Source organism: Alternaria novae-zelandiae (genome assembly GCF_023758075.1).
Source record: "Alternaria novae-zelandiae strain BMP 2774 chromosome Unknown scaffold_13, whole genome shotgun sequence".
Classification (NCBI taxonomy): Eukaryota; Fungi; Ascomycota; class Dothideomycetes; order Pleosporales; family Pleosporaceae; genus Alternaria; species Alternaria novae-zelandiae.
Window position 1 is genome coordinate 2,283 of NW_026056973.1, and position 15,962 is coordinate 18,244.

At 55.4% G+C, this 15,962-nt stretch overlaps 5 protein-coding genes across 5 annotated transcripts; 3 read left to right on the plus strand and 2 right to left on the minus strand.

Moving 5' to 3' along the window:
- Positions 1-518: 518 nt before the first annotated feature.
- Positions 519-3,095, minus strand: J4E88_006508 (uncharacterized protein; the record flags this gene model as incomplete). Its single annotated transcript, XM_049400133.1, has 3 exons — positions 519-2,804; positions 2,853-3,041; positions 3,093-3,095. The coding sequence occupies 3 exons, from the start codon at positions 3,093-3,095 to the stop codon at positions 519-521; spliced, it is 2,478 nt and encodes an 825-aa protein (XP_049253752.1).
- A 3,546-nt stretch (positions 3,096-6,641) lies between these two features.
- On the plus strand, positions 6,642-8,592 carry J4E88_006509 (uncharacterized protein; the record flags this gene model as incomplete). Its single annotated transcript, XM_049400134.1, has 2 exons — positions 6,642-6,663; positions 6,734-8,592. The coding sequence occupies 2 exons, from the start codon at positions 6,642-6,644 to the stop codon at positions 8,590-8,592; spliced, it is 1,881 nt and encodes a 626-aa protein (XP_049253753.1).
- Positions 8,593-9,395: 803 nt separating this feature from the next.
- J4E88_006510 (uncharacterized protein) lies at positions 9,396-10,547 on the plus strand (the record flags this gene model as incomplete). The annotated part of the gene is made up of 1 exon (XM_049400135.1): positions 9,396-10,547. One exon carries the CDS (start codon positions 9,396-9,398, stop codon positions 10,545-10,547), a length of 1,152 nt encoding a protein of 383 aa, XP_049253754.1.
- Positions 10,548-11,096: 549 nt separating this feature from the next.
- Positions 11,097-13,146, plus strand: J4E88_006511 (uncharacterized protein; the record flags this gene model as incomplete). The annotated part of the gene is made up of 3 exons (XM_049400136.1): positions 11,097-11,186; positions 11,236-11,555; positions 11,856-13,146. 3 exons carry the CDS (start codon positions 11,097-11,099, stop codon positions 13,144-13,146), a joined length of 1,701 nt encoding a protein of 566 aa, XP_049253755.1.
- An 862-nt stretch (positions 13,147-14,008) lies between these two features.
- J4E88_006512 (uncharacterized protein) lies at positions 14,009-15,802 on the minus strand (the record flags this gene model as incomplete). The annotated part of the gene is made up of 2 exons (XM_049400137.1): positions 14,009-15,489; positions 15,538-15,802. The coding sequence occupies 2 exons, from the start codon at positions 15,800-15,802 to the stop codon at positions 14,009-14,011; spliced, it is 1,746 nt and encodes a 581-aa protein (XP_049253756.1).
- Positions 15,803-15,962: the final 160 nt, after the last annotated feature.

Below are 15,962 nucleotides of genomic sequence, written 5' to 3' on the forward strand. Positions count from 1 at the left end.
TTGTAGTATGACGTTCATTCGTATTCATGGATAGTACCTAGATGTTCCTTCACCTTCCCGCCCCACACTTGCATCCATCTCACTTCATCTCAACATAAGGACAGCTTTTAGTCAAAGCAAAAAATACCACCCGATTGAAGGAGTGATTGTTGCAAGACCTCCACGCTCGAGCAAATGACCAAGACATTACCATGTTCAAACCAAAGAATAACCAATGTTCCCTGACCTTGCGGCCCCGCTCAGCGTTCCAAGTCTTTAGATGTATGCAGTAGTGAAAGTAAATATATGCTACCTCCAAGGGATTGGGAGAAGACACAAATAACAGTAACATGCAGGATGGCGCAAAACAAAAAGGACAACGGAAAGGGTATAATAGCGGATCATGATCGGACTGAGGAAGAGGAGATTGCGCAGAAATCAACAAGACAACAAAACATACGCTCGCTTGCTAGACCAAAAACATTTCAAACAAGAACAGACTAGTAAAGGAAAGAGTGATGGCCATGTAAGTGTAGCCATCACATGTTAGCGCCATTGACATTGACTTCGTAGCCGTCGCTCTTGGCCTTCAAGGCCTTAGCCAACATGAGCTCACGCATCCAGTCAATTCTCTGGTCTTTGGTAGTCACAGCAAAGTGCTGGACCTTGCCGTTGGGCATCACCTTCTTGACATCGCCTTTGCCAGGTGCGGCAGGCACAAGCTGGAACTCAAAGGCAGGAGTAGAAGCAGCTGACTTCTCCTTGTGATGACCCGAGGAGAGCTTCAGAGCCTTGAACTTGGCAGAGAGCTTGTTGGAAGCGATGGATGAGCATGCTACTGCATAGTCGTCCACGTCGATCGTCTGCAGTGCGGACGAAGATGGCAGCTCATTGGGATGCATAGCTAGCTGTGTGCCCTGGAGGCGGAAGTGGTGGTCTTGCCATTCGTGACGCAGGAGCTTCGTGCGGCGCTTCTTCATCCATCCGTGGTGGTTTACTCCCTTGTACACAAAGCCTCCCTTGTGCAAAGGCGCAATCGTGTCACTAGCTTCGCTGGCAAATGGCTGGGTAATCTTGAGCGGCGACGAGCCAGCGCTGTCGCTAGTACTGACCGAGTCGTCGAAAATGGTTCCGCGCAGGGTGTCGTCGTCTGAGTGGGCGGTTGGGCTGAACACGCGATCCTCAGCAAGCGCCGGCATGGGCAACGAGGGGCGTCTTCGGTCGTGACGCGATCCAACTCTTTGGATTTGGGGCTGGTACTGCATGTTCGGGGGCACGGACTGGCTTGTGTCGCGACTAAGTGGCTCCTGTTGCACAGCAGTCACAGGAACGTCCATCTCGGAGAAGGGCGTGCCGAACCGGTAGACGCCACCTGGTGACGCTGTCCTACATGGCGAGAATGCGGTGTCGGGTGCGAGGTATTGTTGTACTGGGACTCCTTGGCGTGGGTTACCAGCCGGTTGGGCAGACATTGAACGTGCCGGAGGAATCGTCAGTTTGGGAAGGCTCTTGAGGTTTGAGTGAGGTGCTGGCATGAACTCCGGGGGGTGTAGAGCTGGAGTTGAGGGTGAGCGACTGAATGGGTCGAAAGACTTTGTTGTATGCGCCGATGTAGATGCAGAAAAGGCTGAAACCTGCGGGTAGTGCGATTGCTGTGGTATCACCAAGAAGGGACGAGGTGGGTATGATTCTGTAGGCGGGGTTGGAGGAGCCTCGATTGGAGTAGCGCTGACGAAGGGCTGCTGGCCTTGTAGGGTGAGGAACTGTCGCACATTGTCTTGCGGGTCGCGTTGCTCGAACTTTTCTAGGTCTTGAAGACTGAAATCAGGTAGCTGGCCAGGCCCGAGGACGTCGGATGATGCTACGACAGACGGCACCACGACAGAAGGGGTAGCCTCAGAGTTCGGGCGGTGGACGTTCTCGACAGCGTGGGATGCTGTTTGGGGGTTGCCTGGATCACCCGCGATGAAGATGTGACCACCTTTCTCGGGTGAGATCGGGAAGCCGTGTTCCTGTTGAAGTCTGGCAAGTTGCCGTTGTTGCTTCCTCCACTTGGCGCATCGTTCACCCTTTGCGCACACGTGTGGCTTGGGAAGCAGCTGTTCAATCGCTACAATGGAGACGGAATGCGCAGGTGTGATAACATCGTCTGTCATGTGGTTCCCTCGCAACTTATCACGTCGACTAGCTTTCCGGCCCTTGCTCTTGGACCTGTTTCGTGCCTCTGTGCATGGTCGTTCAATATCTTCGAAAGGAGTCGGGATGGCTGCTGGGGCAGTTGGCGACATCAGCCCGTCGGCAGTGCGCAGGGAATCGATCTGGTTCCACAGTTGGTGTCTCTTGCCAAAGGACTGAATCTCCAACTCCTTCAGGTCGTCGAACTGCAGATCCAGTAGTACCGCACCGGAGATGTCGTGCTCCATGAACTTGTCAATTACGTCGTCTTCGAATCCGTTCTGATACATCCAGGTAGCAACGTCTTTGGAAGTCCAGGCGCGCACTTCAGCGTTGTCCAAGTGGGCAACAGCGAGAGCGATATTGTTGTACTCTCTCTGGGGGACAATCGTTTCGGGAGTGGCCTCTCGGAAGGAGGTTGGAAGACGAAGTGGAGTTTCTTTTGGCAGGAGAGGCGACATCTGCATTACTTGACCTTCGTCAAACGGAAAGTCGCTGGACGACACTGAGGCGCGGAAGAGGTGTGGTCCTCTGGGGCCTTCTACTGACTTCCGTTCTGGCCAATAGGCGAACTGTGGTCGCACTTCTTCCGCAGGTGTCTGTACTTCCTCAAAGGTAGAGATTGTTGTTTGACTTCGCCTGTTGTCGCTCTTCGGAAAGTCAGTGTCGCATATGGTGGAGGGCCAGAATATACATACAGATGAGCCACTGAACTCCTCGAATTCGCTAGAATCATCCTCGATATCGGTGTATGCGACACTGATGTGAGAAACCGGGCGCTCTAGCGATGAGCGGGCCGTTAGAGCATTGGAAAAGAACGACTGTGTCTTTCCTCGTTCGAACATTTCCACGCCCGGCTCCAGCGGGGTGATGGGTGTCATGGCCTGCTGATCGGGATGTCAGAACCGCACATGAAGAGGACTGTGAGTCTAGCTTACCATGATCACGGGTTTGGAGCGTACACGCTCTGTGGGAGGGAATTTGGTTGTTCGGGAGGCTGCTAACAACTATTCCGGGCGAGTGTCGCGAGCATGGCACACACACAGTAACAGCACAACGATCGAAAACGGAGAAAGGGACCCTTCGGGTGGAGAGCGCTTGAGGGTCTTTTGTAGAGGCTGCTTGGGCGCCGTTGACGGTGGGGGAGTGTGGTTCGACAATATCACACTTCTGAGCTGCACGAGACAGCGCATGCCTGCTTAAGCCGGCCACTGAGGCCATCGACTCGACGAGCGACACCGCTTCTCGGCCAATGTGAATCCGGGCCTTTCCCGCCCGCATGCTGGTCGAGGGTTAGGCTGGCGCTTAGACTCGAGCGTTGAGAGGGCGTGAGACGGCCCCCATTCGCTGGGCTGCAGATTGGCTGGCGGGCTAATTCTGCTGGATGAGGACATTAACTGCCATTAATACCTCGCAGCGCGGGCCAGACGCATGAAGAGGCCAGGGCCGTCACGGATCCACTCAGGATCAGGGTCGACGGCAGCGGATCGCGTCGCCGCTTGTCGAGTGCAGATGCGACGACGATCTGAGCTGGCCATGCCGTGCCCGCGTGCTGTTGGCTGCTTCGCGGTGCCTGCGCAGCCCCAGAGTACGTACCTCGGGATGTTTTCTGTCCAGTCGCATCACCACCGCCACCGCGACCAAGTCAAGTGACGTTCAAAATGACCTGCCATGACTTGGTCCCTCTGCGCGCGGTGTCGGTGAAGCTTCGGTTCGGAGCGTCGACTGGGTCCCAGGACTGTGGCTGGTTGAGGTCGCTAGCCGACAGCCTCATCAGCGACATGCAGCAAGCGATATTGGCACAACCATATCACATGCGGATGCGTTCCGTGCTCGACGGCTGTGTGCAGCCTGCAGCCGTGCGCGCCGCCGCCGACTCGAGCACACCAGCCTGTCGTCATCGCTGTAGTCGCGTTTTCCGAGCATTGCGAGCGCTCTCCTGCCCGTCGGACCTACCTCGATGTCTCTTGCGTTGTCGTGCGACCTGGATGCTAGCACAATCAGCATGCTAGCACAATCCCCCGAACCTTGACTCATCCCACAAGCGTCCCCAGTGGCCCACCGGCTATCTGCTACCGTTGCGATGCCATGCCAGACCGCCGCTCCGACCGTTGCACACCACCACCTAGCACCTAGCCCATCCACGACGGCTCGCCATGGGACCCTCATTACCTTGCCGACCAACGGTCGCTCGCAGAGCTCCTTCACCACGACCCCGTGACTGAGTGGTCCTGCGGCCAGCCGCATCTTTTGAGTCTGGTGTTCCACTATCACCATGGCCTCGTTGAAGCGTGGATGTCAAAGGCGAATCAGCGTGCGGAGACGACTTCCCACGACCAGACTACCAGACCGCAAGTTGTGCAAGCATCAAGCATGCTCCCCAGCAACCTCGATGAACCGCGCCAAGCTGAACAGAATTTCTTTCTCTTGTGCTACGTGCTGCATAGTTCGTGAAATACCAGCAGAACGGCTACCGTCCCACATTTCCGTGCATTACGAAGAGTCACAAACTGCTCGCGAGCATCCGGCTCCGAAAGCTCTGCGCATGGCACTCAAGACCCGGTTAGATTTTCATCACCACTACCACAAGTGGTGCCCGAAAGCGAGCGATGAAATTGTCCAATTGTGCCGTTGGCCAGATTGGCCATCTCAATCTAATCCGCCTCATCTTCATCACCCCAAGGAATCCAACAGGATGCATGGAAGGCAGTATCATATCCAGTTACCGGGGAACGATAGCGGCTTTCAGCGGGAACATGACGGCCAAAGCATGAATGCGCATTGTCAGGTGAGCAATCCCGTGCATGCCCAACCGTCCGAAGAGGTACCTAGTCGCTAGAGGGCCATTCGTGGACTACCAAGTATTGATTGTAATTGTCGGTAACCAATCGCACGTCTAGCAGGTGGTATCACATCCCGAACGGGTCTCGCTTCACCTGTCTTGCAGGCATGACGAAGGCCGACTAATTATGGGCATTTACTTTGAGCCGGCAACATAATTAAGGGCCTATACTTAGCAGCGGCCCTTCCCTGTCACCCACCGAGATTTCCTTGCCGGTGGCTTGCCCCGCAGTGTAAGCTAGGACGATGGATGCTGTCATTGGATACACAGCTTCACTAGAGAAAGCTTGTCCTGCAAATTCCAACCCCGTCAACATGCACAAGCGACTTGCTTCGCGTGGGAGCGCACGCTGACTGGATGCCACTGCCTGTCGTGCCATGCTAACTCGCCGCGTTACTCGAAGGCTCACCCACTCTACTTCCAAGGTTGTCCTCTACCGCGTAGCTCGGGAAAACACCATCAACCGACCTGCCGTGTTTGGTCGACAATGCGGTCTACGTTTTCGTTCGCCTAGCTACTAGCTGGTCAAGTCCCGCTGTGGAAATGATCACGACAGCGTGCACGCGAATTGGGCCGCCTCGAGTCTGCGTGACTCTGCCCGCAAAAGCCCGAACGTTCTGGCTGAACGTAGCACAGGCGAATAGATTCGAGTAGCAGCCGCATCTCGTGGGACCACGAGTCGCTGTACCTCTGTTGGTGTCGACACGCGGGCAGGTACCAATACACCACGTACATGGGACTTGCAGATGCTATGCCATCATCTACATACTTGGCATACTGCAGTACGGGATCTGCACACTGCACAAGGCCACCAGTAACGTCCGGGCCGGCCACTTATCGCAGCCGCTTCATGTACTTCCTAGGCCGCTCTTGGACGCACCTCGATAGTGCCCCGCAAGGAGGTTGGCACAAGAGGGGATCAAGGCATACGGCCCCGGTCAGCAAAAACTCTCAAGGCGACATGGGAATATGCTTCCAGTACTAAATGGGTCATTTAACTTGCTAAAGTCGTTGCGGGGACCAGTAAGCCGATCGATAGCCGTGGAGATATACGCGCTAAGTGCTGCTGTTGGCTCTAGCGCGGCGGGTAGAGAGCCCCAAAATAGCTGGGAGCACAGAATGACCCCAAATGTCGACATCAGGCTGCACGCCAGGACTAGTCGTCCAATCAGTGTGCCGTGTGCGTGTGCTGCATGGCGTTCGCATCTCCCTCCCGTTGGATGACCACCCGGCCTGATAGCAGGGACTCCAATTATAGATTCAGCAATATTTGTGAACATTCTGCCGTTCGTGGTAGATATAAGGTACATGTCCTTCACTAATACTTCTCCACGCAACAGGTAGACCGCATAATTTGGTTCCGCTCCTTCCTTCACATCAAGCCCGCTGGTCAGGCTTTGAATACCCATCTTTAATTACGAGCAGCCCGGTCGAGCCCTGCCATCCTGTCCCTTACGAATCGTCCCGTCGCGCGTTAGTCGTTATTGCCGCATTGTTTACTGGCTTTCCTCATATACCACCGCTCTGGGTACATCAAGCGTCCATGTCCTCCTCGTCCGCTCCCCCATCCGCTACCAAACAGTCCTCCACCATGGTAGGGACTACAAATGCTGCTAATGCAGCAAAGCAACAAGCTGCAGCAAAAATGCACCGTCGTTCACGATCAGGTAAGGACCACCCTTTCGATGACATGCAGGGATCCTGCGCATGGACGGTTGACTAACGGGAGCTCTGCAGGGTGCTTCACATGTCGCCTGCGACGGAAGAAGTGTGATGAGGGCAAACCATCTTGCCGCGCCTGCAAACACCTTGGTCTCAAGTGCGAATACAAGAGGCCAATGTGGTGGAGCAACAATGAACAAAGGCGGACTCAGAAAGAAGTCATCAAGAACATCATCAAGCGCACCAAGCTTAATGAGAAGACAGCACAGAGCGGCGCAATGGGCACCAACACACCACCAAGCCTGTGCCATTCTATGCAAACTGCCGACACCTTCTCAGACGGTGTCAGCTGCACTCGCGCGCCATCTGTCGACTCCCAGAACTCGCTGGACTACAACTTCAACCCCACTGTCACACCCGACTTCTACAACTCGTCAATGCCTCCGCCAATGTTCGCCCCGACTTTCACCCACCCAGGTCACTACGTACCCTACGACATCGACATCAAGACCGAGAGCCAAATGTTCATCAACGACATTCCAACTCGTCGCGATTCCACACTGTCATCCTACAGCCACTACCAAACTCCGCCCGCTCACATCTATCCCACGGACGACTGGATCCAGAAAGATTACTTCGAGCGCCGCGAATCGTACATTGAGGAGCCCCTCGAATTTCCCATCTTTGACTACACTACCTACGGTGCTTTCAGCCCATCACACCAGCCCTCCATTCAGGTCGAAGACTGTGATCGCCATCTTCTCAGCCATTTCCTCGACAACATCATGCCCACAGCATTCCCAGTTCTTGAGACAAACCAGCCCGGCGCTGCGCAGCGCGATGTGATCATTCCAGCTCTGGAGTCTAACAAGGCTTACCTACACTGCTGCATGAGCATTTCTGCGCTACACATGAAGACCACCCAGGGACTTGTGGGAGAGGAGATCGACCTAGACATTCAACGGCATCGCGGAGAAACTGTTCAGCAGCTCACTGCGGCGCTCTACAGCGACAGCCAGCATGGTCAGACTCTCGAGGCCGCGCTTGGTATGATCTTCTTCCAGTGCTCAGTCGGCCGATTCAACGATGGCCTGATGGACATTCCGTGGCATGGCCACTTCGAAGCAGTCCAGAACCTTGTTCACAGGCTCGAGCTTCCTGCGCAGATGATCGCGATGAACGGACAAGCACACGCTCAGCCTCCCTTCAACATGACACTGGCTTCCTGGATCGACATCCTCGGCGCTACTATGCTGGGCAGGACACCATCTTTCGCTGACACCTACCGCGAGAAGCTCATCGCTGACGCATCATCTGGCCTCGCCGAACTCATGGGCTGTGAAGATCGCATCATGTACCTGATCTCGGAGATTGCTTGCCTCGAGGCGCTGAAGAACGAGAACATGGATGTTGTCCAGCTTTGCGCGCACATCAAGCTTCTCGGTGAGCAAATCAGCTTGACTGAACCTCCCCAGGGATCGCTCAACAGCGCCTACACATCTACCGGCGAGATTCTACCAAGGCAGCTTCGCCGCAACATGACGGCAGTGTACCGTCTAGCCGCCCGGATCTACTTGTGCAGCCTAGTGCCAGACTTCGACCGCACATCGGCCACATTCGTCAACCTGGTCAGCGCCCTTTGCAAGGCTATGGAGTACATTCCTGCCGGACCCGACGGATTTGACCGCTCCCTTGTATGGCCCCTTTTGGTCGCTGGCTCCGTCTCGGTGCAACAGTCAGGATTCCGCAGCATGTTTGCTGAGCGCTCCGCCCTCTTGGGCGAGGCTGCTAACTTTGGCTCGTACGGACGAGTCAAGAACCTCTTGGAAGAGGTATGGCAGGTCAACGACGACAACCTCGCGAAGGGCAACACCCAGAGTGTCCACTGGCGGGACATGATGCGCCAGAAGAACTGGGACTTTTTACTCATCTAGAAAGCCTGGCTCTTCTGCTGGTATGCATCCTGGTCTGGTGTTTCTCTTCGCGAACTACATTCTCTCTACGTCTGTCGCTCGCCATACCTCTTTCGATCACCACAAAAGCGCTTTGCTTATTTCTTTGCATATATTTTCTTCACTACGATACCCACTTTTTGTAATTTGGATACCATTGGCTCCACGGGAGCAATGCAGCATTTCTAGGGCGCAGCAGCATCGACTGGATGGCGTTGGAGGGACTTTACGGGTGACGATTTCACGGCCGAATCTGGGGCGTGTTTGGAAAGGGGCACATGGAGTGCATGGGAAGCTAGCGCAGCACCCAGGCGCCAACATGTATAGTAGAGTTGGATGGGGCTCGAGTGAGCGCCCATGGATGGAGGAGAGAATTGAAGCTGAAACGAGCGTATCGCTCAAGATTACAACGCCTCTTTGGTGCATATGTGACGGTGATTGGCTGTAGAGGGTTGGCGCATGTTGCTGCTGAAGAGAGGCCTCTAATTTTAGCGAGAACATGGGGCGGACTGCGACGCTGCAAGTCGACGCGTACAGCAACAGACGACCAGCACAACGGCCGCTTCGAGTTTGCCATCCAAGTTGCAAGCAGGTTGCGGGGGCAGCATCTAGGCTCTGTCGACTGCATCGCGTTGCACGCCGTCGAGTGCGGGCCCGTAGAGACTACCATTTTGCCGTGGCCGTTATTAACACCTAGACTCGTATTCCGCCCCCACCCAGTTGTATAGACGTACTGCACCGCGCCGCCTGCATCGCGCCCTCGCCATCCGAACTCCACCTTTGCCATGGCGTCTCCAGCGCCGGTTCCCTTCACCTCGCTCGACACCAGCACGCGGCAGCCAGCGAAGGATGAGGTCGAGTCGCCGAGCATCTCGAGCACCAACGCGCTTGCCCGCTACGAATACGAGGCGGGCCACGCCAATGCCACGACGGGCACCAAGATCCTCATGGTAGAGTGGGAGGACGACGACACGACGCGCGGGGTGCGCGGCGACTGGCACATCTCGTGGGACGGCAGCACGCGTGTGCTGCCGGCCGACGACCAGCCTGCCAACGACGTGAACCGCATGTATTTCCTGCTGCCTCCGGGCGTTGCGGTGCCCACCAGCGTCACACTCACGCTACGGCCCCAGGACGCTAGTATATCGCCTGTGGTCTGGCACACCAACCCTCTGCCCGCCCTGTTTCCGCCTGAACTCGGAGCCTCCGCGCGTGCAGCCGGCAAGAAGGGCGTGCTGCACACCATCTGGGCCAAGAAGCGGTTACAGGTCCTGCAGAAAGAGATTGAGGCCGAGTCGCGCAACAACGTCGAGGGCATTGGCCTGCTCATGGTGGTGCAGGAGAAGGAGTGGATCGAATCAACGTTTGGCGTCAATGCCAAACCAGCCGGCCTGAGCATCTCGTTGGGGGAGCCGACGTTAGCCCCGATGAAGGGTCCAGCTAGCCCACGATCTCCAGGCGGAGGCAGGCTGATGGACAAGCTGGCTGGCCTGCGACTGGGCACGAGCGAGCGAGACCTCACACCGAGCAGCAGCACGCCGGGCTTCTCCAATCCTCTCTCACCTGAGTCCTCAGACATCGCCATTAGCTCCTTTTCCGTCTTCAAGGGAGCCAACCCGTCGGCACTTGCGGCGAAACCTCCACAGCAACCGCAGTCTGAGCCTGCAGCGCCACCTCGCAAGGTCGTTCCTCAGGCCCCGCCGCAGTTCATCACAGAGCAGCAAGGCGCCGGCATGATGGGTTCACTGAATGCTCTATCGGGCCCTGCGCCCATGTTCCAGTCACGGGATCCCCCTGGACCTACAGATGAGGATGACAAGGACGACGGGCTGTTTGCACTGCCGATAAGTCCGCGAAGCCCCGAAGTGGGAAAGAGCCCGTTTTCGTTTGCGGTGAACGAGACAGCTCCGTTCTTGAAGGAGGAGAGTGCTGTATGAGTACTGTCGTGGATGAATCTACGGGTGCATCAGGGCAGCATGGGTGCGGTGTGTTAGTCAAAGGGTCGATGTAGCCCTTTTTATGAAAGTGATACCTTAGTGGCTTCCTGCCGCTGCGAGAATTCATTCTAGTTGGAAATATCGAGAGTGATATTCCCATCATCATCACTGCCAAGATATAGTGAACGCAGCATGGTGATGTACACCGTGAATGTCTCAACATGATGTGGGCACCTCAACAACGAGTGAAACCGACAAAGGCCAAAGCCTGTGAGATCCAGTCCTCAGATATACTTGCCGGTGACTGAGTAAATCAGCAGCGTAACTGTACATGGTGGCTGCAGACTAGGTGAAGATCGCTGCACGTACCAAGGCGCTAGAGGGCGTCGCTGACGAAAGTTGCCGACGCGATCTCAGGCGCAACTTCGACGCTCCCACGGTACTGTCGCAAAGCCCCCAACACGTCCAGCTCCCCGTCATCCTCCGTCGCACTCCTCTCGCCCCCGATCACGAGACACAACCCACCGGCACCGATTGACGCGCGACAAAATGCTCACCACCGGACGCGGCAGCATTGCCCAGATACACTACACGGGCGAGGAAGCTGCGGGTGAGATCAACAAGCTTCTCAGCGCCGTCGTGAGTAATACCCCACCTGACCGCGACCACGTGCTAACCCATGCTGTAGGTAGAGAACGAAGACGACTTTGAGAGATGGGAAGCGCTCGTCACTCGCGCCTCTGACCTCGAGGGCGGCGTCACCCGCAACTCCAGCCCATCCGCCATCGAACTGGTGCGCAACGTGTACGACTGCTTCCTGACCAAGTTCCCGCTCTTTTTCGGATACTGGAAGAAGTATGCCGACCTCGAGTTCTCCATTGGCGGCACCGAGACGGCCGAGATGGTCTACGAGCGCGGCGTCTCGTGCATCACACCCTCAGTCGACCTGTGGGCCAACTACTGCACCTTCAAGATGGACACATCGCACGACAACGACATCATCCGAGAGTAAGTCTTGCCTTTCCTCCCCTTCCCTCCTCCCGATTCGCAGGCTCAATCTCGCCGTAGCCAGCGGCAAGTCTGGCGCAGCCTGGCGTTGCGCCTGCAGACCTGACACAGTTTCGTTGCATGCCGTTTGATGCACCCTCTTACTGCCCCGTTACAATATGCCCCACGAAAGAGCGAGATCGTACGCTAGAGTTCTGAAGTCGATGGCATTGCCGTCCTCTGATGGCATGAGAGGTTACTTTGCAAGATCACCCCCTCCTATCCCTCCCCATACTTGCTTTCAACATGCTGACCTAATAGTCTGTTCGAGCGCGGTGCTCATTTCGTTGGTCTTGACTTCCAGAGCCACCCGTTCTGGGACAAATACATCGAGTTCGAAGAGCGCATCGGCGAGCCAACCAATGTCACCAAAATTTACAGCCGTGTTCTACACCTGCCCATCTACCAATTCGCCCGATACTTCGAGAAGTTCTCCGTCCTGCTTAACAGCCGACCAGTCGATGAGCTAGTCGACCCCGATACTCTCGAGGAGATGAACAAGGCGATCCAACTGGAGAACCAAGGACAGCCCGAGAAGCCAGCGCTTGAGATCGAGCGGCAGCTGCGCAACAAGATCCACGAGCACTACTACACCGCATATGGCAAGACACAGCAGGAGGTGACCAACCGCTGGACTTTTGAGCAAACCATCAAGCGGGCTTACTTCCACGTCACAGAGCTCGAAGATGCCGAGCTGGAGAACTGGCGCAAGTACCTAGAATATGAGGAGAAGCAGGGTAACTTTGAGCGCACTTCTTTCCTGTACGAGCGCTGCCTCGTTGCCTGCGCGCTCTACGACGAGTTCTGGCTGCGCTACGCCCGCTGGATGTTTTCACAAGGCAAAGACTATGCGGAGAACACAAGGATAATCTACATGAGGGCTAGCTGCATATTCGTACCAATCTCCTCTCCTGAAGTACGCCTGAACTGGGCGCGATTCGAGGAGAAGCTCGGCCGTACTTCTGTTGCACGCGATATCTACTTGGCCATCCTCGACGAAGCCCCCGAAAACACCGAGACTCTCATTGCTCTAGCCGGAGTAGAGCGACGCCACGAAGGCAACGATGCGGCCGTCCGCCTCCTAGAAGAGCACATCGGTCGCTCAAACAACCACATCGGTGGCATACTAGCTGCTGAGCAGGCACGCATACTCTGGCAATGCAAGGGCAGCGTCGATGAGGCACGTCAAGTGTTCAAGGACAAGCACGAGCGATTCCTGGACTCGCGTGAGTTCTGGGTCAAATATCTTGAATTCGAGATCGCACAACCCTCACCCGATCAGGAAGAGGGCCATACCCGCATAAAGGCAGTTCACGAGCTGATGCGCACAAAGGGACGCTTCTCCGCAGACGTCTCAAAGGAACTCTCCCACTACTACATGGCTTATTTGATGGATCGTGGTGGCAAGGACGCAGCCGAGGAGTACATGCAGCTGGATAAGGATGTCAATGGGTATGTATCATCTGCTAAGAGCGACCCCTCCCAACTCCCATCCCAGAAGAAACGTAAAGGACAGCCTCACAATGCAGCAAACAAACGTCAGCGCAAGTAGTTGTGCTTTAGGTCTCCCCAGCACAGCGAAACTGCGATGCGCGCTGCTGGTCGAACCATGACTCTCTAGTGTCTATCATACCCCTTCTTGAACTTTTTAGTATTTACCATTTCCTGCACCTGCACGATCACTAGAAAACGTAATACACCACGATTCTCGTCCTCTCATTATTCTTGCTGACATTGCGTGTTCAATACAGTGCAAAGCAGATCGAAGACGCCGCTACTGCTCCTCCTGTGCCTCAAAAGCCTGGTCACCGAAGCCGCTTCTAGGAGTGCGATAGTAACTTGGTATGCGCCTCTTCGAAGCCCTTTCTCATTGCTTGACTGACGGTACGGCCCAGACGAGGTGTGACCATCCCCATTCACCCGAGCTTTCCACACCCGAATACTGCGCCCCAAGTAATGTCTGGTCAGCTTTCCGCACGTCACGTCGAGGCAAAAAGCCTTGATAAGACTGCGATATCCATGCCAACCACCCTTGTGATGGGCAGGCTCCAAGCCATGGGTAGACCCGCGCTGTCTGTCTTATTCTCAGGTAAACCATCCTGCCCACTTTCCTCTAATTCTGTTGTCTACACTGTAAAATTTCCTGGCGTTATTTCTTCGTTCCATGCGATATCGATGTTATGATGGGACGTGCTCGTAAGAGACCTTGTGTTAGCTTGGGTAACGTAAGGTCGATAGCCGCTCGTGTCGAGCTGATGTATTTGTACAAAATATTCCAAAAGATAAAGTAAAGATCATCACCATCACATCATGCACAGTGAACGTCCATCTGGAGGAGTTTCATCATTACTTGAGATTATTCATGACGCATAGGTACCGTACAGCCATAACATCACCCCCACCCCAGAGTCTGTCTACACGACAAACCCACCACTATTCTTCTGCCTGGGCTCACCCGCCGCCTCAAAAGTGCCATTCGTCAAGCGCCTCAAGCCCTGCGCGGTACTCGACCCCGGCGCAACCCACGTAACATTACTGCCCAACCCCTTCAAGAAAGCCGTAGTCCCATTATCAAACCCATACTCAAAGCTGACCTGCGCCGGCACCAGCTGATCGTGAATCCGCGGTTCGGCCAGCGCCTCCGCCGTCGTCATCTCCCCATCAAGGATATGAAGCAGATTCTGGATCGTAGCCGTAATGATGCGACTTCCTCCCGCCGCGCCAATGGCGACGTAGAATGCACTAGCGATGGACGAGGAGTTGAGGTGCTCGACGATGACGGGCGAGATGGAAGATAGAGGGCGTTTACCGGGACGGATGAAGTTGGCAGGTGAGGGGATATATCCGAACGCGTTCGTTGTGTTAGGGATGCTGAAATCGTTCATCTCGTTGTTCATAATGACACCGGTTTCAGGAACCACGAGCTTGCTTCCAAAGAGCAGGTTCACTGTCGTCGTCAGTGTAACGGCCATGCCGCTCTTGTCCGCCGTAACGATATGGCTCGTTCCGGGTGTCTCGAGGGATTCCAGACCAGCGGGGTCGTAGTAGGACACGTCGAACGTTTTGGTGTCGGAGATCTTGGATCGGACTTCCTTTGCTGTGGCTTCGGATAGCATTTGCTCTTGGTATGTGTCTATGCCTGAGAGGAAGAGGGGGTCGCCTAGTTCGGCGCGCATGCCGTAGGCGAATCGCATGCTTTCGTCTAGGCGGTGCGTGGTTAGGTTGATGTTTGAAGGGTGGCCAACGTGGGAGTAGCCTTCCATGATTTTCAGTGTCGCGAGCGCGACTTCGCCGCCTGAGGGCGCGCTGCAGGCTGTGAGTTTGTAGTCACGGTAGGTTATCGTGGATGGCTTGCGGATGGCGACTGTGTAGTTGGCGAGGTCGGCTAGAGTCATGGTTCCGTTGGCGGCTTGCAGAGCACGGATTGTGGCTTCTGCTATGGGGCCGTTGTAGAATGCGTCGGGACCGTTCTGGGCAATGGTCTCGAGCGTGTCGGCGTAGCGCTTCCGCGTGATTGTCTCGTTGAGCTGGAGGAGACGTCCTTTGGGCGCGAAATCAAGAGCAAACTCGAGATCGTCGACTAGGAAGTTGGAAGATGAGGTAGCGGAGGCCATGTATTTCACGAGATCTTCGTTGACTCTCCAGCCATTTCTGGCGACCTTGACAGCTGGGGTGAGGACAGTGGACCATGGCAGGACTCCGTAGTTTTCGTGAAGATGTTGAAGACCACGGAGTTCACCGGGGACACCGGATGCGAGACCACCGTTGATACTGGCGTCTTCGTTGTTCTTGTACATGTCTTCAAATGCAGCGGCTGGGGCTGTTTCGCGGAAGTCAATGAACTCGTATGTACCGTTTGGTGCGCGGACGAGCATGAATCCTCCTCCACCGATGCCTGTAGTTTTTAAATACAATTCAGTCAAAAAGTTTGGAAGATACTCACCTGAATGGTACATGCCGACCACACCTACACATGCCACAGTACCTACCATGGCATCGGCAGCATTTCCACCCAACTTCAGCAACTCAATACCGATGTGACTGCAGATATCACTTTCCGAAGCAACAGCGCCCAACTGGCCGTCCTCCAGTATGGGCGGCGCAGGGTAACCGGAGGACCATGACTCCCCGCTCTTGACCGGAGTACCCAAGACACTCTGCAGCGTCAACAGGCCGGTGAAGCACTTGACCAGCGAACCGCGAGCCATATCCGCAGCAGCACAGTATTGACGAAAAGAGGGAGGAAGAATAAGCTCACCAAGCCAACGCGCCGCATTCCAAGTGCTCATCGTGCAGATTATATACTAGCCGAAGTCGGCTTGGTGGATCCCGCGTTTGCGCCCTGCCTTCCTCGCCCTGGTGATAGCC